The 20,896-nt window shown below is 40.1% G+C and overlaps 1 protein-coding gene across 1 annotated transcript in view; it reads right to left on the bottom strand.

Moving 5' to 3' along the window:
• prkcz (protein kinase C, zeta) overlaps positions 1 to 20,896 on the bottom strand; it is a 185,946-nt gene that overhangs the window by 154,783 nt on the left and 10,267 nt on the right. The window contains exon 2 of the mRNA XM_079826712.1: positions 1,015 to 1,136. Coding sequence (XP_079682838.1) covers positions 1,015 to 1,136 — 122 coding nt within the window. The remainder of the gene's footprint in view (positions 1 to 1,014; positions 1,137 to 20,896) is intronic.

The raw sequence follows: 20,896 nt of genomic DNA, 5'->3' as shown, positions 1-20,896 counted from the left end.
GACATTTCACACGCGACGCAAGCAGAACACGCATGTGAACTCCATAGACATGTGAACTCCTGCAGAGTTCAGGGCTATCATAGTTGTCATGTCAACAAATGCACGTGCGATGCATCCCCTGATGTAGAGTGACCGTTTACGACAGTAGTAGAGGACAATACTGTTTCACAACTGTAGGGGGAGCCCGAGAGCAAAAGTTACCTAGTGCGGCTTTAAAGTAAATCTTTAAAAGTTTTTATCTCTAAACATTTGTTTTTTTACAAATATACTCAACATTTATATAGTTGATATATTATATATTTATATACTTCTATATAATATAGCTTATATTTTCAGTTTTCATTTTCATTTTAGCTTAAGTTTTAGTAAAAACTTTTTTTTTCAAAATAATTGTATTATAAAATTTAGTTCAGTTTTAGATATTTTTGTACCTCTTAAACTTATTTAATTTCATTTATATGCTTGCTATACGTTTTTTTAAGTTTAAGTTTTTTCATGTAATATTTATTTATTTAAATTAATTTTATTTCTTATTTATTTTAATTGAAAAATAATTGTAATGGTTTTAGTTTTAGTTAATAACAAGACTGGGCTGAGGACACCCAGATTCAGAGAAAATTCTTTAAAATGTAAAATATAAATCATATTTATATTTATGAAATATCTTTGCATAAATGTAAAATAATATAAATATCAATATTAATGGGGAATTATCATATTTAGGGACCCCTGACATAAAAACATTTGAAAACACCTGATTTAGCTGATGTTTATATCCAAAGCGACTTACATACTTACACTTATTATAGGCACAACCCCAGGGCTTAAAGTCAACATGAAATAATGATGATTTTTTTTTCCTGGTTTTATTGTGAATGATCAATTGGTATGTTATTCCAAACAAAGAAATAGTTTTTCTTCTTTAATCAAAATATACTAACTTGCTCTATTTCTGAAACAACTTTCCTTTTTCTGCTGATGTCACTTAGGCCAAAGTTCAAAGGTTATACATACCTTCATCGTCAATCCACTTGAGTGTTATTGGCATCTCTCTGCGGACACCACACATCTTTCTCACCTCCTCGCACACCTCAGTGTACGTCATGGTCAAATCCAAGTCAGAGATTAGCATGTCCCTTTAAAAAAAAATGAAATAAATAAATAAATAACAGAAGGGACCTTCATACAGATCTGAGAACAGTACAATGGGATTTATTTGGTTAAAGGTAAATGATACAAGACAAGTTATTTCACAGTATAAAAGACGCAACCTAAAGTTGGACTTCTGCATTTAAACACTAGCTGTTGTATCACAATACCTGATGCAAGTAATGGGTCCTGATAGTTGACTAGTCAACAACTTGTCCAGCATCTGACTAGTCATTTAGTGAAGTCAACTAGTTTTAGAGTATTATTTTTATTTGTTTTTAGCGGCAGTGCTATTGTTAACATGTGAGCAAATCAGCAAGTTAGCATTGTCTGAATTAGTTTGTAATAGCTAGCAAAATATTTATGTTGAGATAAACTGATCACTTTAAGTTAAATGCACAAATTAGTGTCAGGGCTCTACATAGCGACCATTTTGGGCGCATTTGCGCCTGAAAATTACTGTGTGCGACTGCGAAAAAATATTTAGGCGCACCGGTACGAGTGACCCGATCGATTCCCATGAATAGATGTATAATACAATCGGAATAAAAACTACAAACACTGACTGACTGAGCAACTGTTACGTTTCGTGCTGCAATCAACTGCTTTTCATGCCTTCTGTCAGCAGAGCACGTGCAAAAAACGTGTGCGACGGACTACACTTCACAGATTGAAACCACGGTCTATGGGTGAAACGGGTGTGACGCGGCCATGCACTTACCAGACGCCTCGCGCTGATGTTTCTTTGCAGCCAAAATTAACTAGAAATACCACATTTGGATTATCATAAACAAGGTCGGAAATTAACAGGGGCTTGGGGCAAAAATGCCACCAAAAATGAATTAATAAAAAATAATTTAAAAACGCTCCTGTATGAGTTCTTGATTTAGCCTAATCTTTATCTGCTGCAGTCCATAACATTTATTGTGTTTAAAAATGACTAGATGCATATGAGTGAGTACATCATGAATCCATTTTCCAAACCGTGTTTTTATCTTACCCTGAATCACTATGGTACACATATAATAAGTGTTTATATTCTGACTATTCAATTCCAGTTCGGGTCGCAGCGCTGCGGAGAAACACAGTCTCTGCGGGACTCGCCATAGACATAAACAGAGAGAAGTAGCTCCGGCTGCAATGTTCTTCCGCGAGACGCCTGCAGCCAGAGCGCCTAAAGTTACGGACAGCTATTGCTCCGAGTATTGGCATGATTGCAAATGTGATACTGATCTTGTAAAAAAAAAGTCCAATAGACAAGTTGATATTAATTAACAACGTTTTAGCCACAATACTGTTTATTTCGTGAAAATCAAAACTACACCAGAACTGTTGCGCATCTCCAAGCGGTTCGATCGAATGAATCTGCGTTTGAACGATTGAATAAATGACTCCGACTACATAGACTTGACGCCACCTACTGGCTGTTTTATTTTCATATTTATACTTTGCATGGACTTTTTATTTAAAATATAAATCTTATAACTAAGTTTATATTCATATTTATACTTTGCATGGACTTTTTATTTAAAATATAAATCTTATAACTACACTGTAAAAAACAATTGGGGGGAAAAATTGTGTAAATTGATCATTACATATTGGCCCAATAAATGACTTCCAAATAATTATCGCCATGCAAAAATATGCATTGTAGTAATCATAGCTTAAGGTCTTCACTCAAAATTAAAATTGTATATTCACTGAACATATTTAATTGTGCTCAGTCAATCTATGAAGTCGAAGTGAAAAATCCATGTTGGCTGAACAAGTCCTCCGTCCGAAAAAAGGTATACGCATGCGCAAAATGCGCTTGAAAAAAAACGTTTGTGTGGAGATTTCAAATGCGGAGACGCGGGAGCGGCAGCGGGAGCGGAGCCGAACCAGCAGGTGCTGAAGACCGAAACAGACATTCCCAAGAGAATAGAGAGATATTCATCTCACAAAGACGTTGGTGAGTATTTAGCACTGAAATTATTCTCCAGAGTTTTGCTTTATGACCGGGTATGAAGTTTAAAAGACATTTTGTAGAATCTCGAGTTCATGCATTCATTGTTTTCATGAGTGTGTTCTCCTTTACCACATAATTATCTAAAGGTAGCCTGTAGACAATAGTTTTATTTTCCTCATGTCTTATATGTCTAAAACAATAGGTAATAAGGAAATTAAGTTATTTGTGTGATATGTGCGGCATGCGACTGTTGAACACGGTGCGTTTGGCGTCTGCCTCTTTCAGGGCTTAAGTTATTGCCTTTTAATATCAAACACGTCAAGCTCGTGATTTTCTTATGTCCATTCATTCGTCTCATCCTCATTATATAATGAAGAAACTTCTGTTCTGTCTCTTGCCAGATGTGATGCAGGGGAGCTTTGTCATTAATGTTAGTTTTTATTTTTATTTGCAGGTTTTTAGCTTGCAGTGCCGTGCTTTCTTCACTACTTTAAGACATCCCTTTATGCAGAAGACTTCTTGAATGTATTCAGAGTTTTCCTTATTGAAAATAAGGTATTTTCACCCAAATATCCTGTGTTGGAATTTACTTGTTAATAAAGTAATGTGATAAAATGTCAACCCTGTTGTCTGTTTCTGTATTTTGCTTAATATATTTATGTTTTTAGTCATTTTTGTCTTTTGGGACAGTGAGAAATAAATAATTGTTACTACAATTTAAAATATTTAATTGGACCAACCACACAGATTCACTGTAAAACATTTCTCCAATTCAAAATTTTCTAGTGACTGATCACATCTAAATTTTTTAGTTGGCCAAATTGAAAAATTTAGATGTGATCGGTCACTAGAACATTTTTAATTGGAGAGGTCTGACATTTTTTACAGTGTTGGTAAATTACATTTTTCCATTGGCTCAACATATAATTTCTAATTGAGCCCATGTTAACAGACTGTTGCCACAATGGATACAATTCAATTCACAGAAATTTAATTTGGCCAATTGAAAATTTTAGATGTGACCAGTCACTAGAAAATTTTGAGTTGGGAAGATTATACATTTTTTCCATTGGCTCAACATATTATTTCTAATTGAGCCCATGTTAACAGGCTGTTGCCACAATTGATATAATTACATTTACAGAATTTCACTTGGGCCAATTGAAAACGTCTCAGGTTACGAATGTAACCATTGTTCCCTGAGAACAGGGAACGAGACGCTGCGTCAGCTTGACGCTACGGGGAACGCCTCCAGCGTGACTGGTGCCTGAAATCACAATGAAAAAAACTTCAATCCTATTGACCGGCGACAGCCTATGATGTCATCAAGGTGCGACCAGGAAGTATATAAGGGCGCCTTGCCAGCATGACAGTATCAAATCGTCTGAAGGGACTGTTTTCAGCAGGTAGGCCCTGCGGCATGGCACAGCGACGCAGCGTCTCGTTCCCTGTTCTCAGGGAACAATGGTTACATTCGTAACCTGAGACGTTCCCTTTCGAAAGGGAACTCGCGCTGCGTCAGCTTGACGCTACGGGGAACGATATACCAACGCCGCCATGCCGACGGGAGTGCATGCCCACTGGCAGTGACAACTGTCAAGACAAGCAAATTCTACTGAGATGCCTGAACCACTCCCCTTCTGGTCACATTAGGCTGTCAGTGACAGCGCTCCCTACGGTCATAGCCCAAGCTATCGCCCAAGAAGGAACCTTCACACACATGAGGTCCTTCCCAGGCCCTGCTCGAAGGCCTGGAACCAGCCCATTCGACTTAGAAGGGGTTCCTTTAAGGGAACGTGGCAAGGGAACTACGAGGGAACCCTATGCCAGTCACTATTCGGGAGGTTCTCACCGAATGCCACCAGGGAGACCTGACCAGGTGACCCAGACTAATGTGGGACACGTAATACGGTCAACCCTGTCTGTACAGTACAGAGCCTCTGGTACTCGCCTCCGAAGAGGCATCCCGCTAGGGTGCTGCAAAAAAGGCAGTGACATCCACTAGCCAGATCTCAGAGACGGGTTATCCCGGAGAGCAGCTCTCAGCGAAGTGCTATATAACCCTTGCTAGCGAGGGGAGTTTAGCCGCTCGATCCTCGGATCTACCAAGCACCTACTTTAAAACGTGCTTAGGAGGCCAGAGGCCTTACAGGCTGATTATGCCAGGGAGGCCCCGAAGGGCCTACGACCCTTAACCAGCGCCAAGCGGCCGTAAGCTCATAGTAGACCCTCATTCGAGAGGAGCTCATAAGCCTGCCTGGTAGGTAACCATGCAGTAGGCAAATTATGAAAGACCCCTCCCGTGGGGACCGCATAGCAGCAGTAACGTCTCGTCGTGCTAGGGTAAGAGCACCGCCTCCAGGTCTCGCGAACGGCCAGAGACCGGCGCCTGATAGCGGGTGACCACTAGCTGTCAGCGTAAAGCCAGTTGTGCGTTCCCACCCAGGGAACTCGTTCCTCAGGGAGGCCGAGAGGGGCCTCCACCTGATGACAGAACATGCCGCCCATAGCCAGAATGTGCTACTCATAGCACTCCATGGTCACCGCCTCAGCGGCTGCACTCAGGGAGGCCAGTTGTGGCCTACTACCTACTAGCACTCGTGCTAGCCATCCAGTGCCTACTAGCAGTTTGTACCAGCCGTCGAGGGACTTAATGCCAGTAGTGCCCCCTCGGGGAAGACCAGGCAGCGCCTGCTGACCACAGCAGGCCCTCAGGGAGGCCAATCGGGCCTACCACCTGAGCGAAGGTAACCCAACCGGGAGCCTACCCCTCAGGGCGGCCTTAAAGAAGGCTGGCTGCTGCGCCTGGGCTGGCGGCAGCTGTCTGCTGCTGACAAAGCCTGGAAATCCAGATCACACCTGGGGACTCATCCCCAAGGAGACTAGCTGACGAAGTTACTGCTGATGTCAACACCAGTGGAGAAAAACCTCCAGGGCCCACTCGTGGGCCACGGCGTCGAGACTTCCTTGCAGGGAGGCCAGTTGACGCCTACTACCTGTTCTGAAGTCCAACTGCCCAGACTGCCCAAGCTGGCTACTAACAACCAGCTGGCTCCTACGCCCTGGGGCTGGCTCCATCCCAGAGGCAGCTAGGGACAACTTGCATCGCCGTGTCCTAGGGCCCCTAGGACGGCGCAGTCTCTCGGGCAGCGCCTACAAACATGGACCTAATCACATTGCCAACAGCAGTGTACTCAGCGAAAGTGCTTAAACAAAGACCCTCTAAAGCGAGGGGAGTACAACTTACGTCACCTGCCTCGGGGCGGCTGTCTTACTTTCCATGCAGCGGCCAACCATAAGTGCGAGGGCGTCAGCCATTGGTAATGCTCGGGCCTCAGGGGAGCATCCGACCAGAACCTTCACAGAGGTTTATCCGATGTTCAGTTCAACCCGAGCCCTAAAGGAGGTGGAGCAGAGACATAGAGCAAGGGTGAAACAATACCTTTTCTTTTAGAAAATATAGAACCCACCGGCCGAACATCCTCCAGGAAGAGGCCGGGGGCCGCCAAAAGATGGCGGCCACCAAGCTCTGAAAGGCGGAAACGGCAGATAAAGTCTGATCGCAAAACCAGCGAAAGACGCTTCACTCCGCCCCACGACCACTGGCAAAGTCGCTGTCTGCTGCAACACCCCGACTGCGTTACTCGTAACCCCAGAACGCAGAGAAGGGGGCGGGCCTTGGCCGGACGACTCTGTAACAAGAGGAGGCTGAAACAAGGATGCATAAACCACGCCATGTTCTCATATCAAAGGACAGGCCAGGGGCGAACAACCTTCATTAAAAGGGAACGCCCCCATCCTTGACAAAGCCTAGGCCAAGTGGTGCGGCATACCGCACTAGATCTACTCAGGGCTCGGGAAAGAAATATTATTACCTCTAATATAACACACTGAGGCCCCGAAACCCCTTTTCCCAAAGCCCCGCAGAGCTGGGCGCAGATCTTACTACAGCTCGCGCATTAGCGCGTACCCGGTCTTCAGCTACTTCCCACTTTTACGCTAGGAAAACACAGCTAGCCCTCTACACTACAAGCCCTTGGGCAAGAGCGCAAATTAAACACCCACATAGTGGGAAAAATAACACGGAGAGGCAGCAAGACTCTACTAGCAAAAGTGAGGCATTCACAGACAACCACATAATGTTGCAAAGAAGATCGTTCTTAGCTTACTCACGGGGAGCTGCAGGCCCTGCGAAATCCCTCGATGATCCAAAATTTCCCCAAGCAACCCCTCAGGGGAGCGACGGTCAAAAAGTCCTGAAAAACATAGTTTTGAAAATGTTTCGCCCTCATAGAGGGGGACTTACCAATCGCTCCTCGCGGTGCTTCAACCCAGCCATCGAGCTAGTATCCGCCCGCCATCCTGAGGGGGGCGCTTTCACCAAACTAGCCAGGCGAGCCGGCAGAATCTTACATTTTCTGCTCATCATAGGCCACCGGCCTGATGTAAAAGCGCCCGGGGGAAAACCAGAGGAAGGGAAAAAAGGCAGCGTTCATCTCCGCGCTCCTCGGGGGGTGGAGTCTGCTGCCTGCGCTGGTTCCGGTTACCAGCCCCGGCTTCCTTCCTCTTCCTGTCGCGGGTGTCCCGCCTCCCCTGCGCCCCCAGTCCTCTGCGGCGGGGCGCACGAGAGGCGACGCTGGCTCGCTATTCCCGTCTCCAGCCCTCAGACTGGGACGGGCCGGGGACACCCGACTGCCTGGGCACGGTCCCGGACCTCAGCGGAATGCATGTCCTGAATGCCGCCGAGCGCGCCTTCGCCTCTCCGAACTTTCCCACCACCGCCTCTACGGAGGTGCCGAAAAGTTCAGATGGCGAAACCGGGGCATCAGGGAGAAAGGATTTTTTCCTTCTCCCTGATGTCCAAACGGTTTAACCACAGATGTCTCTCCGTGGCCACCCTCGCCGCATCGGCGCTATTTGTACGGTGGCCCGGAGAGCGAAAACCGCGGTCCGGCGCGACTCGACTACCGCCTCAGGGGGTCCGTCCCCCCTGATCGAGGTCCCTCAGCAGGTCCGCAAAGCCGCTGCAGCGCGACCCACTGACATGTACGCCCTGCCATTCAGGCGTTTAGACCGGCAGGGTGGGAGCCACAGTGTCGCCGGCCGCCCAGAGGCGAGATAAACATAACATCTCGTCCACGGGCGGCATCGACATATACCCAGCCAGGCAGTCCCTCGACATCAGCGACATCTAGCTCGCCGATGTCGACAGATGCGGGGCTGAGTATGGTTTCTTCCATTCCCTCGAGATCTGTTGATGGAGATCTGGAAAGAATGGAAGACTCCCAGGAGTTGGGAGGTCATGGGCGGAGAGAAACCGATCGTCCGAACTGTTTGGACGCTCAGCCTTTCTCCTCACGCGCCGCAAGGCAGCTGCAGTCTACCCGCAGCGCGTTCCATGACTTCCAGCAACTCCCCGTACATGGGACAGGATGGTTTGAAAAGCTTCAGCATCTTTAACTGACTCACCCATCCTCTGCTCGAGCCTCTCGCGATCTGGATCGTCCTCAAGAACCATAACTGTCTCCAAGCGACGAGCCAGATCCATCTGGGAAGCGCATTTCAGACGCCGCTCAGCCTCAGCTTGAGCGTGGTCTTTCCCAGATGCTGAAACCTCTCCCCTCGAGAAGAGGTCCCACCGAGAGCGGAGCGTTTCCAGAGGACAACGCTCACAAATACTTTCACAAGAGGTTCGCAAACCTCTCATGCATGCTCTTCTCCCAGACAGTAAACGCAAAGTGTGTGTGTATCCAAAGCGCAAGATACACATTCAAAACACACCTGCAGAAGTGGCGTTCTCAGCACACTTCATTGTTATCCTTCTTGTAGACGTTTCACGTGAAGACAGGCAAAACAGTCCCTGAAGACGAAGAGATACTGTCATGCTGGCAAGGCGCCCTTATATACTTCCTGGTCGCACCTTGATGACATCATAGGCTGTCGCCGGTCAATAGGATTGAAGTTTTTTTCATTGTGATTTCAGGCACCAGTCACGCTGGAGGCGTTCCCCGTAGCGTCAAGCTGACGCAGCGCGAGTTCCCTTTCGAAAGGGAACTTTAGATGTGACCAGTCACTAGAAAATTTTGAGTTGGGAAGATTATACATTTTTTACAGTGTAAGTTTATTTTCATATTTATACTTTGCATGGACTTTTTGTTTAAAATATAAATCTTTTAACTAAGTTTAAGTTTAACTTGTACATAGCCTATTTCTAAATTCAAAAACGTATATTTAAAACATTCATACAACATTATTTACCCATGAGCAGCATTAAATCTATGTAAATGTGTCTAAACAGCACTTCAGATAGAGCTGCTGTGCCACTTCTACAGTGCAAAGATTGATCTTTTGATGCTGATTTAATTAGATTGGTAACAGTCTGGTTGTGTCTTACTGTGCGTTCACACCGCCGCCGGCGAGAGCGTCAAACTTCGCTCTGGCCGCCCTGCCATCGACGCTGTAGAAGATTCGTGGACGCGCTGCCGCTCTGACGTAGATCGAATGCTTGGTCTTTTTTGAAACGGCATTTAAAGGGGCTGCAAAGCAAACAATCATGTTGATCGGCGTTTGTGCTGACTGACCACAAGTAGGGTATAACCGTATAATATAACCTCATGAAATCATTTAAATGTGAAAGTTAAAAAAAAGCAGATCGATGGAAAGAACTTAACAATTATAGTTACATGTTTGCTAACGAAATAAACCAATTAAAAGCCATTTGTGTGGTGAAATAATGTTGCGCATCTTCTTATCAAACCCGCCGCACCAGCAGTGATCAACCTCTCCTCTATTTTGCTTGGGAACTAATGTGGTCGGACCCAAAGTTTACAGCACTGCGTTCTCTAGAATCATCTCAAGCGGAGCACTACTACATTCCCATTGGTTGCCGCCGAAGCGCGTCGTAGCTCATTACCATAAAGTTGACCTGATTTCAACTCTCCTCGACGCCCAAATCGTCCAAGACGCGCCGCGCCGCTCTCGCCGGAGCTCACCGCCGGGCTCCCATTGAGAATGAATGACTTCCGGCCACTTTGACGCTCTCGCCGGCGGCGGTGTGAACGCACAGTTATTGCTCTAACTGAATTTATTGTTTAAATTAACATTTTAAAAACAACTTTTCTATTTTAATTGAAGAAATTGAAAAATGATGATGCATACATTTAATAAGATTAGAAAACATTGCTCTTATAATGGTAAAAATGCCCCTGGACATTAATTTAAAGGGACAAAGATCATCCTGTAATAGGAAAGTTATAATTGGAATGCGTGTTATTGATCAGAAAGTGCTCCTAAATTTTTGACTGTGCTCCTAATTTTTTTAAATTAGGAGCACAAGTGCTCCTCAAGAAAAATGTTAGCGTATAGAGCCCTGAGTGTACTCAAATATTTCAAGTTAAGAACAATGAAAATGTATGAGTACAAAATAAAAATCTTACTTAAATTCTCATTCAAAGAAAATTCTCATTCAACTCTTTTGAGTTCTGACAACTTATTAGGGTTTACAGTGAAGTAAATAAATAGTTTGATTTGCAAGAACTCAAAATAAAAAAGTTTACTAAATATTTGTATTAACTAAATATTTTATGTTAATTGCTATCAAAATATATGAGTTAGCTAACTCAGTACTTCAAGTTCTGTTTACTTAAAATTACTGATTACTTCAAAAAAAATTGAGTTAGCCCAATTTATTCGGGTTTACAGTGTCATTCAACTAAAATTACAAATACTAGAACAGAAAAATCTAGATTAAATTATTTAAAAAATAATAATAATAAAATTGACAAACATACAATTTCTAAAATGAAAACTAAATGAATAAAAAAAACGAATTCAATATATTAAATTAATACTATAATGGTATATAAATTATACTAAAATAATTGTTTTGTTGATATCAGTTAGGCTACTGCTAATGCTAACTTGTAATGTCTGTCCTTTGTCGACAAATCAAATTTCTTGTAGAAATAACAATAAAACTAACTCTGATATTCTATTCTAATATAACATTTGTAAAACTCAAAAGAGCAGATACGAAATCTGACAGGTTTATCACCTTATCCACCATTAGAATACATGGCTAGGCTACTATATTAGTGTCTAAACTGCCCAGAATCACATCAGAAATCATGCATCTAGATGTTCTCTTTAATTTGCAACACTGGACTGAAACTGTCTATCCACAGCCAAACAAGCCACATCTGTTTGGATACACAAGAGACTTTTCTTTCAAACCTCTAGTACACAGCTGCCTAGTCTGGTCCCTGCCCCACTTTCACACTGCATAGTGGAAAGAGCTGCCTCGGGGAGAGCCAAGTATAAGAAAACATGATTTGGCGCTGTGTTCAGAATCACTTCAGCTAGAGAGGGTGGTTCAGGGTACACAATTGCAAGCATATTATTACTAATGATTAAACCATCGCTGACCTCAAAAAGCCTTCATAGGCATCAGGACTAGAATCAGAGTTGATTCAACAATCTCATATCTTTCTTTGGGGCTTAATGGCTGTTTTCTCAAGTAATTCTAAGTATAGGCTACTACCTCAATCCTAGAATCACTTAACACCATATGAAATTATTACCATGGTATTTTCGTCACAGCATTTCAAATATAAGAATATACAGGACAATCCGCTTGTTAAGTCGTGACGTAAGGAACGCCGTTTCTGGGTCCAAGCCTCAACTCGTTTCACTTGAGAATGCCATCGACGGCCATTTATGACTGCTATTTATTCATATTAAACATCAAACATTTTAAAAACTTTTTTTTTCAAGTTTTATTTTCATTTTATTCATTTTTAAATACTTACAGTCTACACCACAGTCTCTGTGCTCACAGCGTCGCAGACATTAATATTTTAACGATTTATAAAAGATGAATCACTGTCTGGCCATCTGGAATTTTGGTATGGAGTTAAAGGTTATATATTATTTTGTAGTATTACACCACATAGTGTTTGTGTATATTAGCACCGTTTGTTGTTTTTCTTGTGGTATGAGGTAAAGCGTGGACCCGGAAGCGCTGCTGCGTGACGTCAGACATAACAACCGGATATAAAGGTGTTCACACTTTGTTGGGTACGCTTGGTTCGTTTGGTCTGGACCAAAACAAAACATTTAGTCCTGCTTGGTCCGCTTCGCGTTCACATTGGCATCTTAACACTGAACCTAAAGATAACGAACCCTCAAGGCGGGATATTTTCACAACCTAATTGGTCGGCTTTTATTATAACAGAACTACCAAACATCCAAAACAATGCTTTGTGCTGGGCTAAATGCGCTTGTTGTATGTGCATAGCCTACACTCTAAAAAATGCTGGGTTAAAAATAACCCAAGTTGGGTTGAAAATGGACTTACCTAGCAATTGGGTTGTTTTAACCCAGCGATTGGGTTAGTCCATTTTCAACCCAACTTGGGTTATTTTTAACCCAGCATTTTTTAGAGTGTATGATGGTATTTTGACCAGCTGAGAACTTGTGAAGGGCAATATCTTACCTGCATACTTAAATGATATTCTTTATTACTATTACTATTTTTTAGATCCTTAGTTAAAGCTGAAATATTACTGTGACAACTATTTTTTATCATTAAATATAATTGATTATATTTCTTTATGTAATAATATAAAGAGTTCAATTGCAGTTTATTTTGCAACCTTTTTATTAAAGCCTAAAGAAAATTCTATTATAAATATAGAATATATTTATAAATTATACTCATAAACATGTATAAGTATAATTTATAAGTATTATATATTGTGTGTATATTATAAATTATACTTATATTTATAAGAATATAAATTATATTTTATTTTTTACTATCATTCTTAATCCTTAGTCAATGCTAAAATGTGACAAACATATTTTATCATTAATTAAATAAATGATAATTTATCATCAATTATTATTACAATATTTTTCTAATCATATAAAGAGCTTGGTTAAATTACAATGTTTCTTTTGGCCTTTTTATATTTATAAGAAGCTAAAAACATTTAGAAATGTTGAATACTAAGACAATTTATACAATAGACAATTCATATTATTTCGAATCCTTGCTTGCTAAAAAATTAATGTTACAGCAAAAAGATTTATGATAAAATTATTTATAAATATATATATATATATAACTTATCTTCAATTAGTATACATTTCTTTATCTAATCATACAATGAGCTTTGTTCAATTGCAATATTTCTTTTTACTTTACTTTTTCCTTTTTTTATAAAAAGCTAAAGAAAAAAATACCTTCATTTAGAAATATTGAACATTTAGCACATTTACACTTTTTAAAAAAAAAATTAAGACATTTTTATGTTTTACAAATCAGTCTTCAGACCGCCCACAGTTTCTTTGTGGATGGAAAATGTGATGTATGACAAGTCAGATACTGTGTGTGTATGTGTATGTGTGTGTGTGTGTGTGTTTCTGCTGAGATATAGCAGCTTGCCCCTCAGCGGGGAAACCTTCATCATGAGTTCATCATCTGCCACTCTGCCCTTATGGCTCCATCCGTCCCCCACCATCCTCAGCCCCCGAGCGACTGGCCGGCACTGAAGCTGTGGGTGAAAGGATATCCTACAGCACGACTCTCGAAGGCCTGATCAACTAATAAATGTTAGGGCTCCCTCGAGCAGCTGCCGTTTGGATGGTGCTTCGCTCGGCTCTGACGCAACTGAAGAGGCTGGGAGGGAAATTAAATTCCAGAGCAACCCATGTGAAACATTTCTGATTAACGTTAATAAGTGCTAACCATCCCTGAGGATGCCAACAGTTAAATAAAGTCATTTCAGAGGTGTTAATTTCTCACTCCATATTAAAACCGAGAATGGTGGTTCTGAAATAGAGTCATAAGAGAATCATAAGAGTGGCAATAATGTTATTTGCACTGAGTAGAAGAACAGGAAGTTTCTGGCTCAATCTGAACTCTTGATTTGTTACACTGAGATTCAGCAGAGATTTATCAAGACAGCCGCCACACCTCTCTTGAAAAATTTGATAAACCATTTAAAAAACAGTAGCTTATTAGTCAGCAGCAGCTAAACCTCTTTTGATGATTCATAATTGGATAGTGTGAATTAGCGCCCTACAGAGTGAGTTATGTGAAAATAATCTGACAACCATTTAACAAGAAAAAAACATACAAAATAGAAACAATAACATCATGGTGTTTTGGATAGAAATGGACGATGGTCGAAAAGTTGGTTGCTGGATGACAAGTTGACCCATCCCTATCCAAAACACCATCCAAAAAAAGTGCCATAAGACCCCCGCAATCAGCTGATCACCTTATGAACAGATTGAATTTAGGCTTTCATTCACAAATATTGATCAGCAAATATAAACAGAAGCTTAACCCTTAATCGTCCCTCAAGTAGGGTTTACGTTTGAGTCCCTTGGGGTCAGATAGACCCCAAACTTTTACAGAGTGATTGCATAAGGAAATATAATTTTTTTACATGGAAAACTATATATCATTTTTCTTATTTACTTCTCAACTATACATTTATGCTGTGTTTTTGTGGGTATTTTGTAGTTTTTTACCTATTTACTGCACAAATACTTAACTATGTCATAAATTAGCTCATTAAAAATTATTTTTTTATGAAAAAATCACTTGAATGATGATCTTAAATAAATATAAATAGTTTTTGGACATTGCTCTATGTGTTAGGGATAGAATACCGCCATCTGTAGGTTTGTGGAAAAACTTTAGGAATTATAGTTAAAGAGAAAGAGAGTGCAATGACCACATTATCCAATAGAGGTCCATAGGGAAGTTATGCAAAAGTTAAGCTGCCTTTCATCTTTCTTTTATTTGCCCTTTTCCCTCTCTTTCTCATGATTGTTCCATGTTGCATTTGTGCTCTAGTATTTGTCCTTCATTTATGTATGGAATTTTTTCAGATTTATGCCAGTTTTGTTGATTTTATTTGCCAGTTTCTATAAAAATGCTCTCTGTTGCAGTCACACACATGTGTGTGTTTGTGTGTGTGTGTGTGTGCGTGTGTGTATGAGACAGAAAGTTCGTTCCACTTTGTGTTTATGCTCTAGGACCATATCTTGATATAAATGTAGACATTTTCAGATTTATACTGGATTTAGTTGATTTTTTTTACAAACAAAGCGAAAAAAAAGCATTTTTTACATTTTCCCATTCATTGCCAAAATCCAAAAAAATGCTCCAGACACCTGTGTTTGTGTTTGTGTGTGTGTGCGTGTGAGTGAACATGCTTGTTCCATGTTGCATTTGTGCTCTAGTATTAGTACTTCATTTATGTATGAAAATCTTTCAGATTTATGCCAGTTTTGTTGATTTTATTTGCCAATTTCAATAAAAATACTCTCTGTTGCAGTCACACACATGTGTGTGTTTGTGTGTGTGTGTACGTGTGTGTGTATGAGAGAGAAAGTTCGTTCTACTTTGTGTTTATGCTCTAGGACCAGACCTTGATATTAATGTGGAAATTTTCAGATTTATACTGGATTTAGTAAAAAAAATTTGACAAAAAAAGTGAAATTTTTTCATTTTTTACACTTTCCCATTCATTTTCAATGTGGGGTCAATCTGACCCCGAGGGACTTAAACGGTAACTTTTTTTTTACACACCCTTAGAACAACCAAATCAAGCCCAGATTTTTTGTGCATGTTTAGATAGATTATTTAGGAAAAGTCACCGAGTCTCATGGCCCTGAGATGAAGGGAACACTTTTAAAAAATGGAGGAAAAGTCCAGTGGGGTCAGCTGGACCCCAAGGGACGATTAAGGGTTAACTAAACCTGCTTGACGTGCGAGAACAAACCTCATTGGTTCTTGCCGAAGCTCAAACGTGCTGCGTAACACGAGAATGAATCTCATTGGTTCTCACACGTCAAGCGAACATACTTGAGCTTCAGTTTACCACAACTGATGAGTGAGTTGATGAATGTTTATATGTGAAGAAAAGCCTAAATTAAATCTGTACATCATATAAAGCGATCGTGTCTCTTCAGAAGATTTTGGACTAAAATGCTCAATTCATTTGGATTAGTTTTACGATCTCTTTATGAACTTTTTGAAGCATCAAAGTGTCAGTTGTGTAGCTGTCAATGGTAGGACAGAAATCGCTTAGATTTCATCAAAATGATCTTCATTTGGGTTCTGGAGATGAACGAAAGTCTTACGGGTTTTGAACGACATGAGGGTGAGTAAATAATTAAAGATTTTTCATTTTTGGGTGAAAATTCAGGATCTTCTAATCCTGAAAAAACCTATCATGGTTTCCACAAAATATTAGCTATATTTTCTTGAGCAGTAAATTAGCATATTATAATGATTTCAGAAAGCTCATGTAACATTAAAGACTGGCGTAATGATGCTGAAAATTCAGCTTTGCCTCACATTTCAAAATATATTAAAATAGAAAAGAAAAAAATCATAATAATATTTCACTGTTTTACTGTATTTTTGATTAAATAAATGCAGCCTTGATGAGACTTATTTCCAAAAAATGTTAATAAAAAACCTTACAGACCGCTACATTTTGAACAGTAGCGTACTTAAAGGTTCAGTGTGTAGTATTTATGAGGATATTTTGACAGAAATACAATATAATATACATAACTATGTTTTCAGTGGTGTATAAAGACCTTACATAATGAACCGTTATGTTTTTATTAGAATTAGTGGTCGACCGATATTGTTTTTTTGATGGCCGATGCCGAAATAAAGCCCATATATAATATACCTAATTTATATTTATTTTAATTCATATTTAATAAATTAGAAATATGAACATGATAAACAAATCTTTAAAATAAACATGCTTATACTTTAGTTGGCAACTTCTTGATTCTCAAATCGTATTGCAGTATTTTTCACAAATAAAGTAATTGTTTAAAAATATATAAATAAAAAGGAAGTAAACACTGTAGGCTAACAGGGCACTCCATAATCTGGTAAATGTATGTGCACTGGTAACATATTTGTTTCAAATACAGACATGGTAGCACTAATTTTACATACAGCACTGTGTAAATGACATTACTACACTGTAAAAAAAAAATCAGGTCTCCTATTGAAAATGTTCTAGTGACTGATCACATCTAAATTTTTTAGTTGGCCAAACTGAATTTCTAAGAATTAAATTGCATCAATTCTCAGACATTCAATTTAGCCAACTGAAAAATTTAGATGTGATCGTCATTTGAAAATGTTCAATTGGAGACCTGATTTTTTTTTACAGTGTATGACATAGTGGTCAACTGAACATAGCGCAGCATTATTTTAAAATCAGGGATTTCAAGTTTGTTGCGTCTCCAGTGAAGCGGAACTCTCCTTTCAGCATTCACTTCTCACGGAGCCACAGTCACGCACACAAACACATTAATGAATGCTACAAATGCGCATTTCAGAAGATCTCACGGCTGGATTCGATTGAATCTGAAAGGATTGTGAAATTAAATGTTTATTGGATATTCAGAAATTTGTTTTAACGATTTAGATGCATATTAGCTGAATGTTGACGGTAAATGAGGAAGTATTATAGCATTTGCCTTTCCGTTGCTAATAATATAAAAGCAAAAGCAATACTTTTTCGCAAACCATTTACTTTCTTTGTTTAACAGGTCTATATAATAACGTATTAAATATTACTGTTTAACAGAGGCTGTAAACAGAAGAATGAGAGCGCTGTGTGATCAGGCGCTGCTGTTCTCAGGCACTGGCGTTTTCAGTGGCGTTTCACCCATCAAAATAAAAGTCTGGCTCAGCGTCAAAATAAAAATCCCGCTTCTAACACATTGGCCAATCAGAAAAACTTATAGGCCGATATTTTAAAAATGTCAAATATTGGCCAATATATCGGCCTTGGAGATATCAGTCGACCACTATTTAGAATGAGCCATTTCTATCTAAATACACCACGGGTCCTCTAACAATGAAGTCATCGTTCTGCTCAGGTGTTCTGTCAAATAATGCTACCTATCAGATTGCGCTACCAACACTTTATTTTTGCATTGATTTAAGGATATGTTTAGGTAGGGCTGGACGATTAATCGAAAAGTAATCGAAACCGAAATTTAAATGTCGGTTATTTCGGTTTTAGTCACGTGACTCCGCCCCGTCAGTCACATATCAAGTGCAGTTTGCATGCACACGGAAAGATGCAGCCATGCAGAAGCAGTTTTTATTTATCTTTTTTTTATATATTTTATATATTTTTTTATATATTTTATATATTTTTATATATCTTTATTTATAGATGCTCAGAATTACTAGTATTTAATAATTATAGTAACTGCATGTTTTACACAGTTTATACAGGTGAGTTAATCGCCGTTCTTATATGCGCTGATACACACACAGAGATGGCGCGCACTGGCCCAGAAGCCAGATCACTTTCACTTGCGTCCTCATGAAGTTTGTCAATTAAATGCTTTTAAAAGTTTGCCAGTTTGAACATTAAAACGATTGTGCACTATTCAAGAACAACAATATGGAAAACTTCTCCGGTTAGTGCTCATGAACTTTTTTTCTATAACAGAGAGCCGAGCCGCGTCGTGTCTCTGACAACACGCACGCCCTGAAGCCAGATTGCTTTCACTTGCGTTCTCAAAAAGCTTTGTCATTTGTATGTTTTAAGGCCTGCAAGTTTGAACATTGAAGCGATTTTAGACCATCAGATGTGTATTTGTTGCCTGATATATTGTGACACACGAACACTCACAGACAGTAGCTCGTACATCACATGAAGATCGCACTTGGAGAAGAGCGCAGAAACTCACTGTCAACGCTATCCTGTGATTTATCACTAAAGTATAGCTTAGAAACTCAACCGTTATAGATTTTAATACCATTGAAGTAACTACAAACCACAGCTTCACAATTAATAGAGACAGTATGACTAATTCACACACACAATCACTCTCTCATTAATGCATTCAAATACATGTAATGTAGGCCTACTGTGCTAATTTAAATGTATCTGATGTACAACTAGGGGTGTGCCGGTTTCAGAACTGATGATGACGTTTATGATGTCGTCGGGGGGGGGGGGGGGGGGGGGGGTGATGATGTTCGTCTGTTATAGGACAACTTAGTTTGAATAAACGAGCAGACACTGATTAGCTACTTGCTATAAGTTTATTTATATACACATAGTAAAAAAAAATTCTTAACAAACAAAAAAAACTTTGCAATGAACATGCTTTGTTTTAAATAAATAAGAGCTGCATAAAAATTAATGAGTAGCCTAGGCCTAAATTACTAATGATAAAATCTACATACCTTTATCAAAGAAAAAGAAAAAAGTCGAACAACGACTGTTGTGATAATACCTTAATTAAACTAACTAAATACAGGAAACAAAAAAAGTGCAATGACATTTTAAATTCCTTATCTTTTTCAACTTCCAAGTTCCGTGACAGGAACACCAACATGTTCACTTTACTCGGTTTTAGTGACGATCTGACAGGGGTAGCTATGTTACCCGCAGTGCTAAAAACTCGCTCTGATGCTGTGCTTGTAGCACAAATACACATGTATTTACATGCCAATTTTGCTAAGAGCGGATAGCGTGTTTCATTGTCTCTCCACCATGTTAGTGGAGTCAATTGGTTGTTCTTGGAGATAGCGGGTTAACTCTGTGTCAGCGCGCGCTCTGATCGGTAAAGGGGCAGAGATTTCAGACCTCCGTTTATTAAGGAGATCTCCAAGATTTCTCTTCCTGGTAGGGGGTGGTGCACAGACCTCTCCCGAATCATCTCCAGCAGTAGCAGCCTCCGAAGCACCACTAACTCCGCCTCTGTTTCCCTCGTCAGCTGAGGGAACCTATCTAAAAAAAAATTATGTTTGTAAAAAATATTTTAATAACACGGTTTTGGCGGTTATAGAGTTCTAATGACGGTGTTTAACTACAACCGTCGGTCTCACGGTTATATACTAACCGTCACACCCCTATGTACAACAAACAGAAATCTGCCCCATAGACAATACCCTTCAAGTAGCCTGTTTCTACAGTAGCCCTAAACGGACAAACTGCTCAAGAGAGCGCTATACTCTAAAAAAAAAAAAAAGGTTCTATATGGCACCAAAAATGGTTCTTGGCTGGTAATCATAGGGGAACCTTTTTAAGTGCTTAAATAGCACCAATTTTGGTGCTTCAGTGGTTCTTCAGCGGTTATTCACCGGTTCTTTGACTAAGGTGCTATATAGCACCGCTACCATATAGAGAACATGTTAAGATATGGTGCTAAATAGCACCAAAAGTGGTTCCTCTATGATTACGACGAAGAACCATTTTTGATGCCATATAGAACCTTTTGTTTTTTTGAGAGTAGCTACTCTCTGCTGTCTCAGACGACATCATCTTTGTCCTGTGTCGGCCACCGTAGTTTCTCTATGTGGTTCGAAAGGGAGGGGTGAGCGGTGGGTGGTTGTAATTCACAACCTCACCGCTAGATGCCGCTAAAATTTACACAGTGCACCTTTAAAAATAATTTCTTTATCATTTATTTTAAATTCTAAGTTAATTCTAAAATGTTAATGTAAAAGAACAAAGCCAAAGGTGTAATTTTTATATCATGCAAATGAAATCTTTGGCTCCATAGTAAATAACTACAGTACATGTGTGGTCTGCCTCTTTTGTTGTAAAAAGAAACAATCGTCAAACCCGTGGATGAGCTGTCCAGTTTAGTGCAGTTTTGGGTAACAGCTGTACCTCATATGCACAGGCTGAATCATCAAGAACACACCCTGCTCGTTGACTTGCCAGACTGAACTATAAAACCGACCTGAAATGGTGCAACTAGCCAATGGGG

Source organism: Gobio gobio, assembly GCF_949357685.1.
Source record: "Gobio gobio genome assembly, chromosome: 10".
Lineage (NCBI taxonomy): Eukaryota > Metazoa > Chordata > Actinopteri > Cypriniformes > Gobionidae > Gobio > Gobio gobio.
The sequence above is the reverse complement of the archived record's forward strand: the minus strand, read 5'-3'. Positions and strand labels throughout refer to the sequence as shown.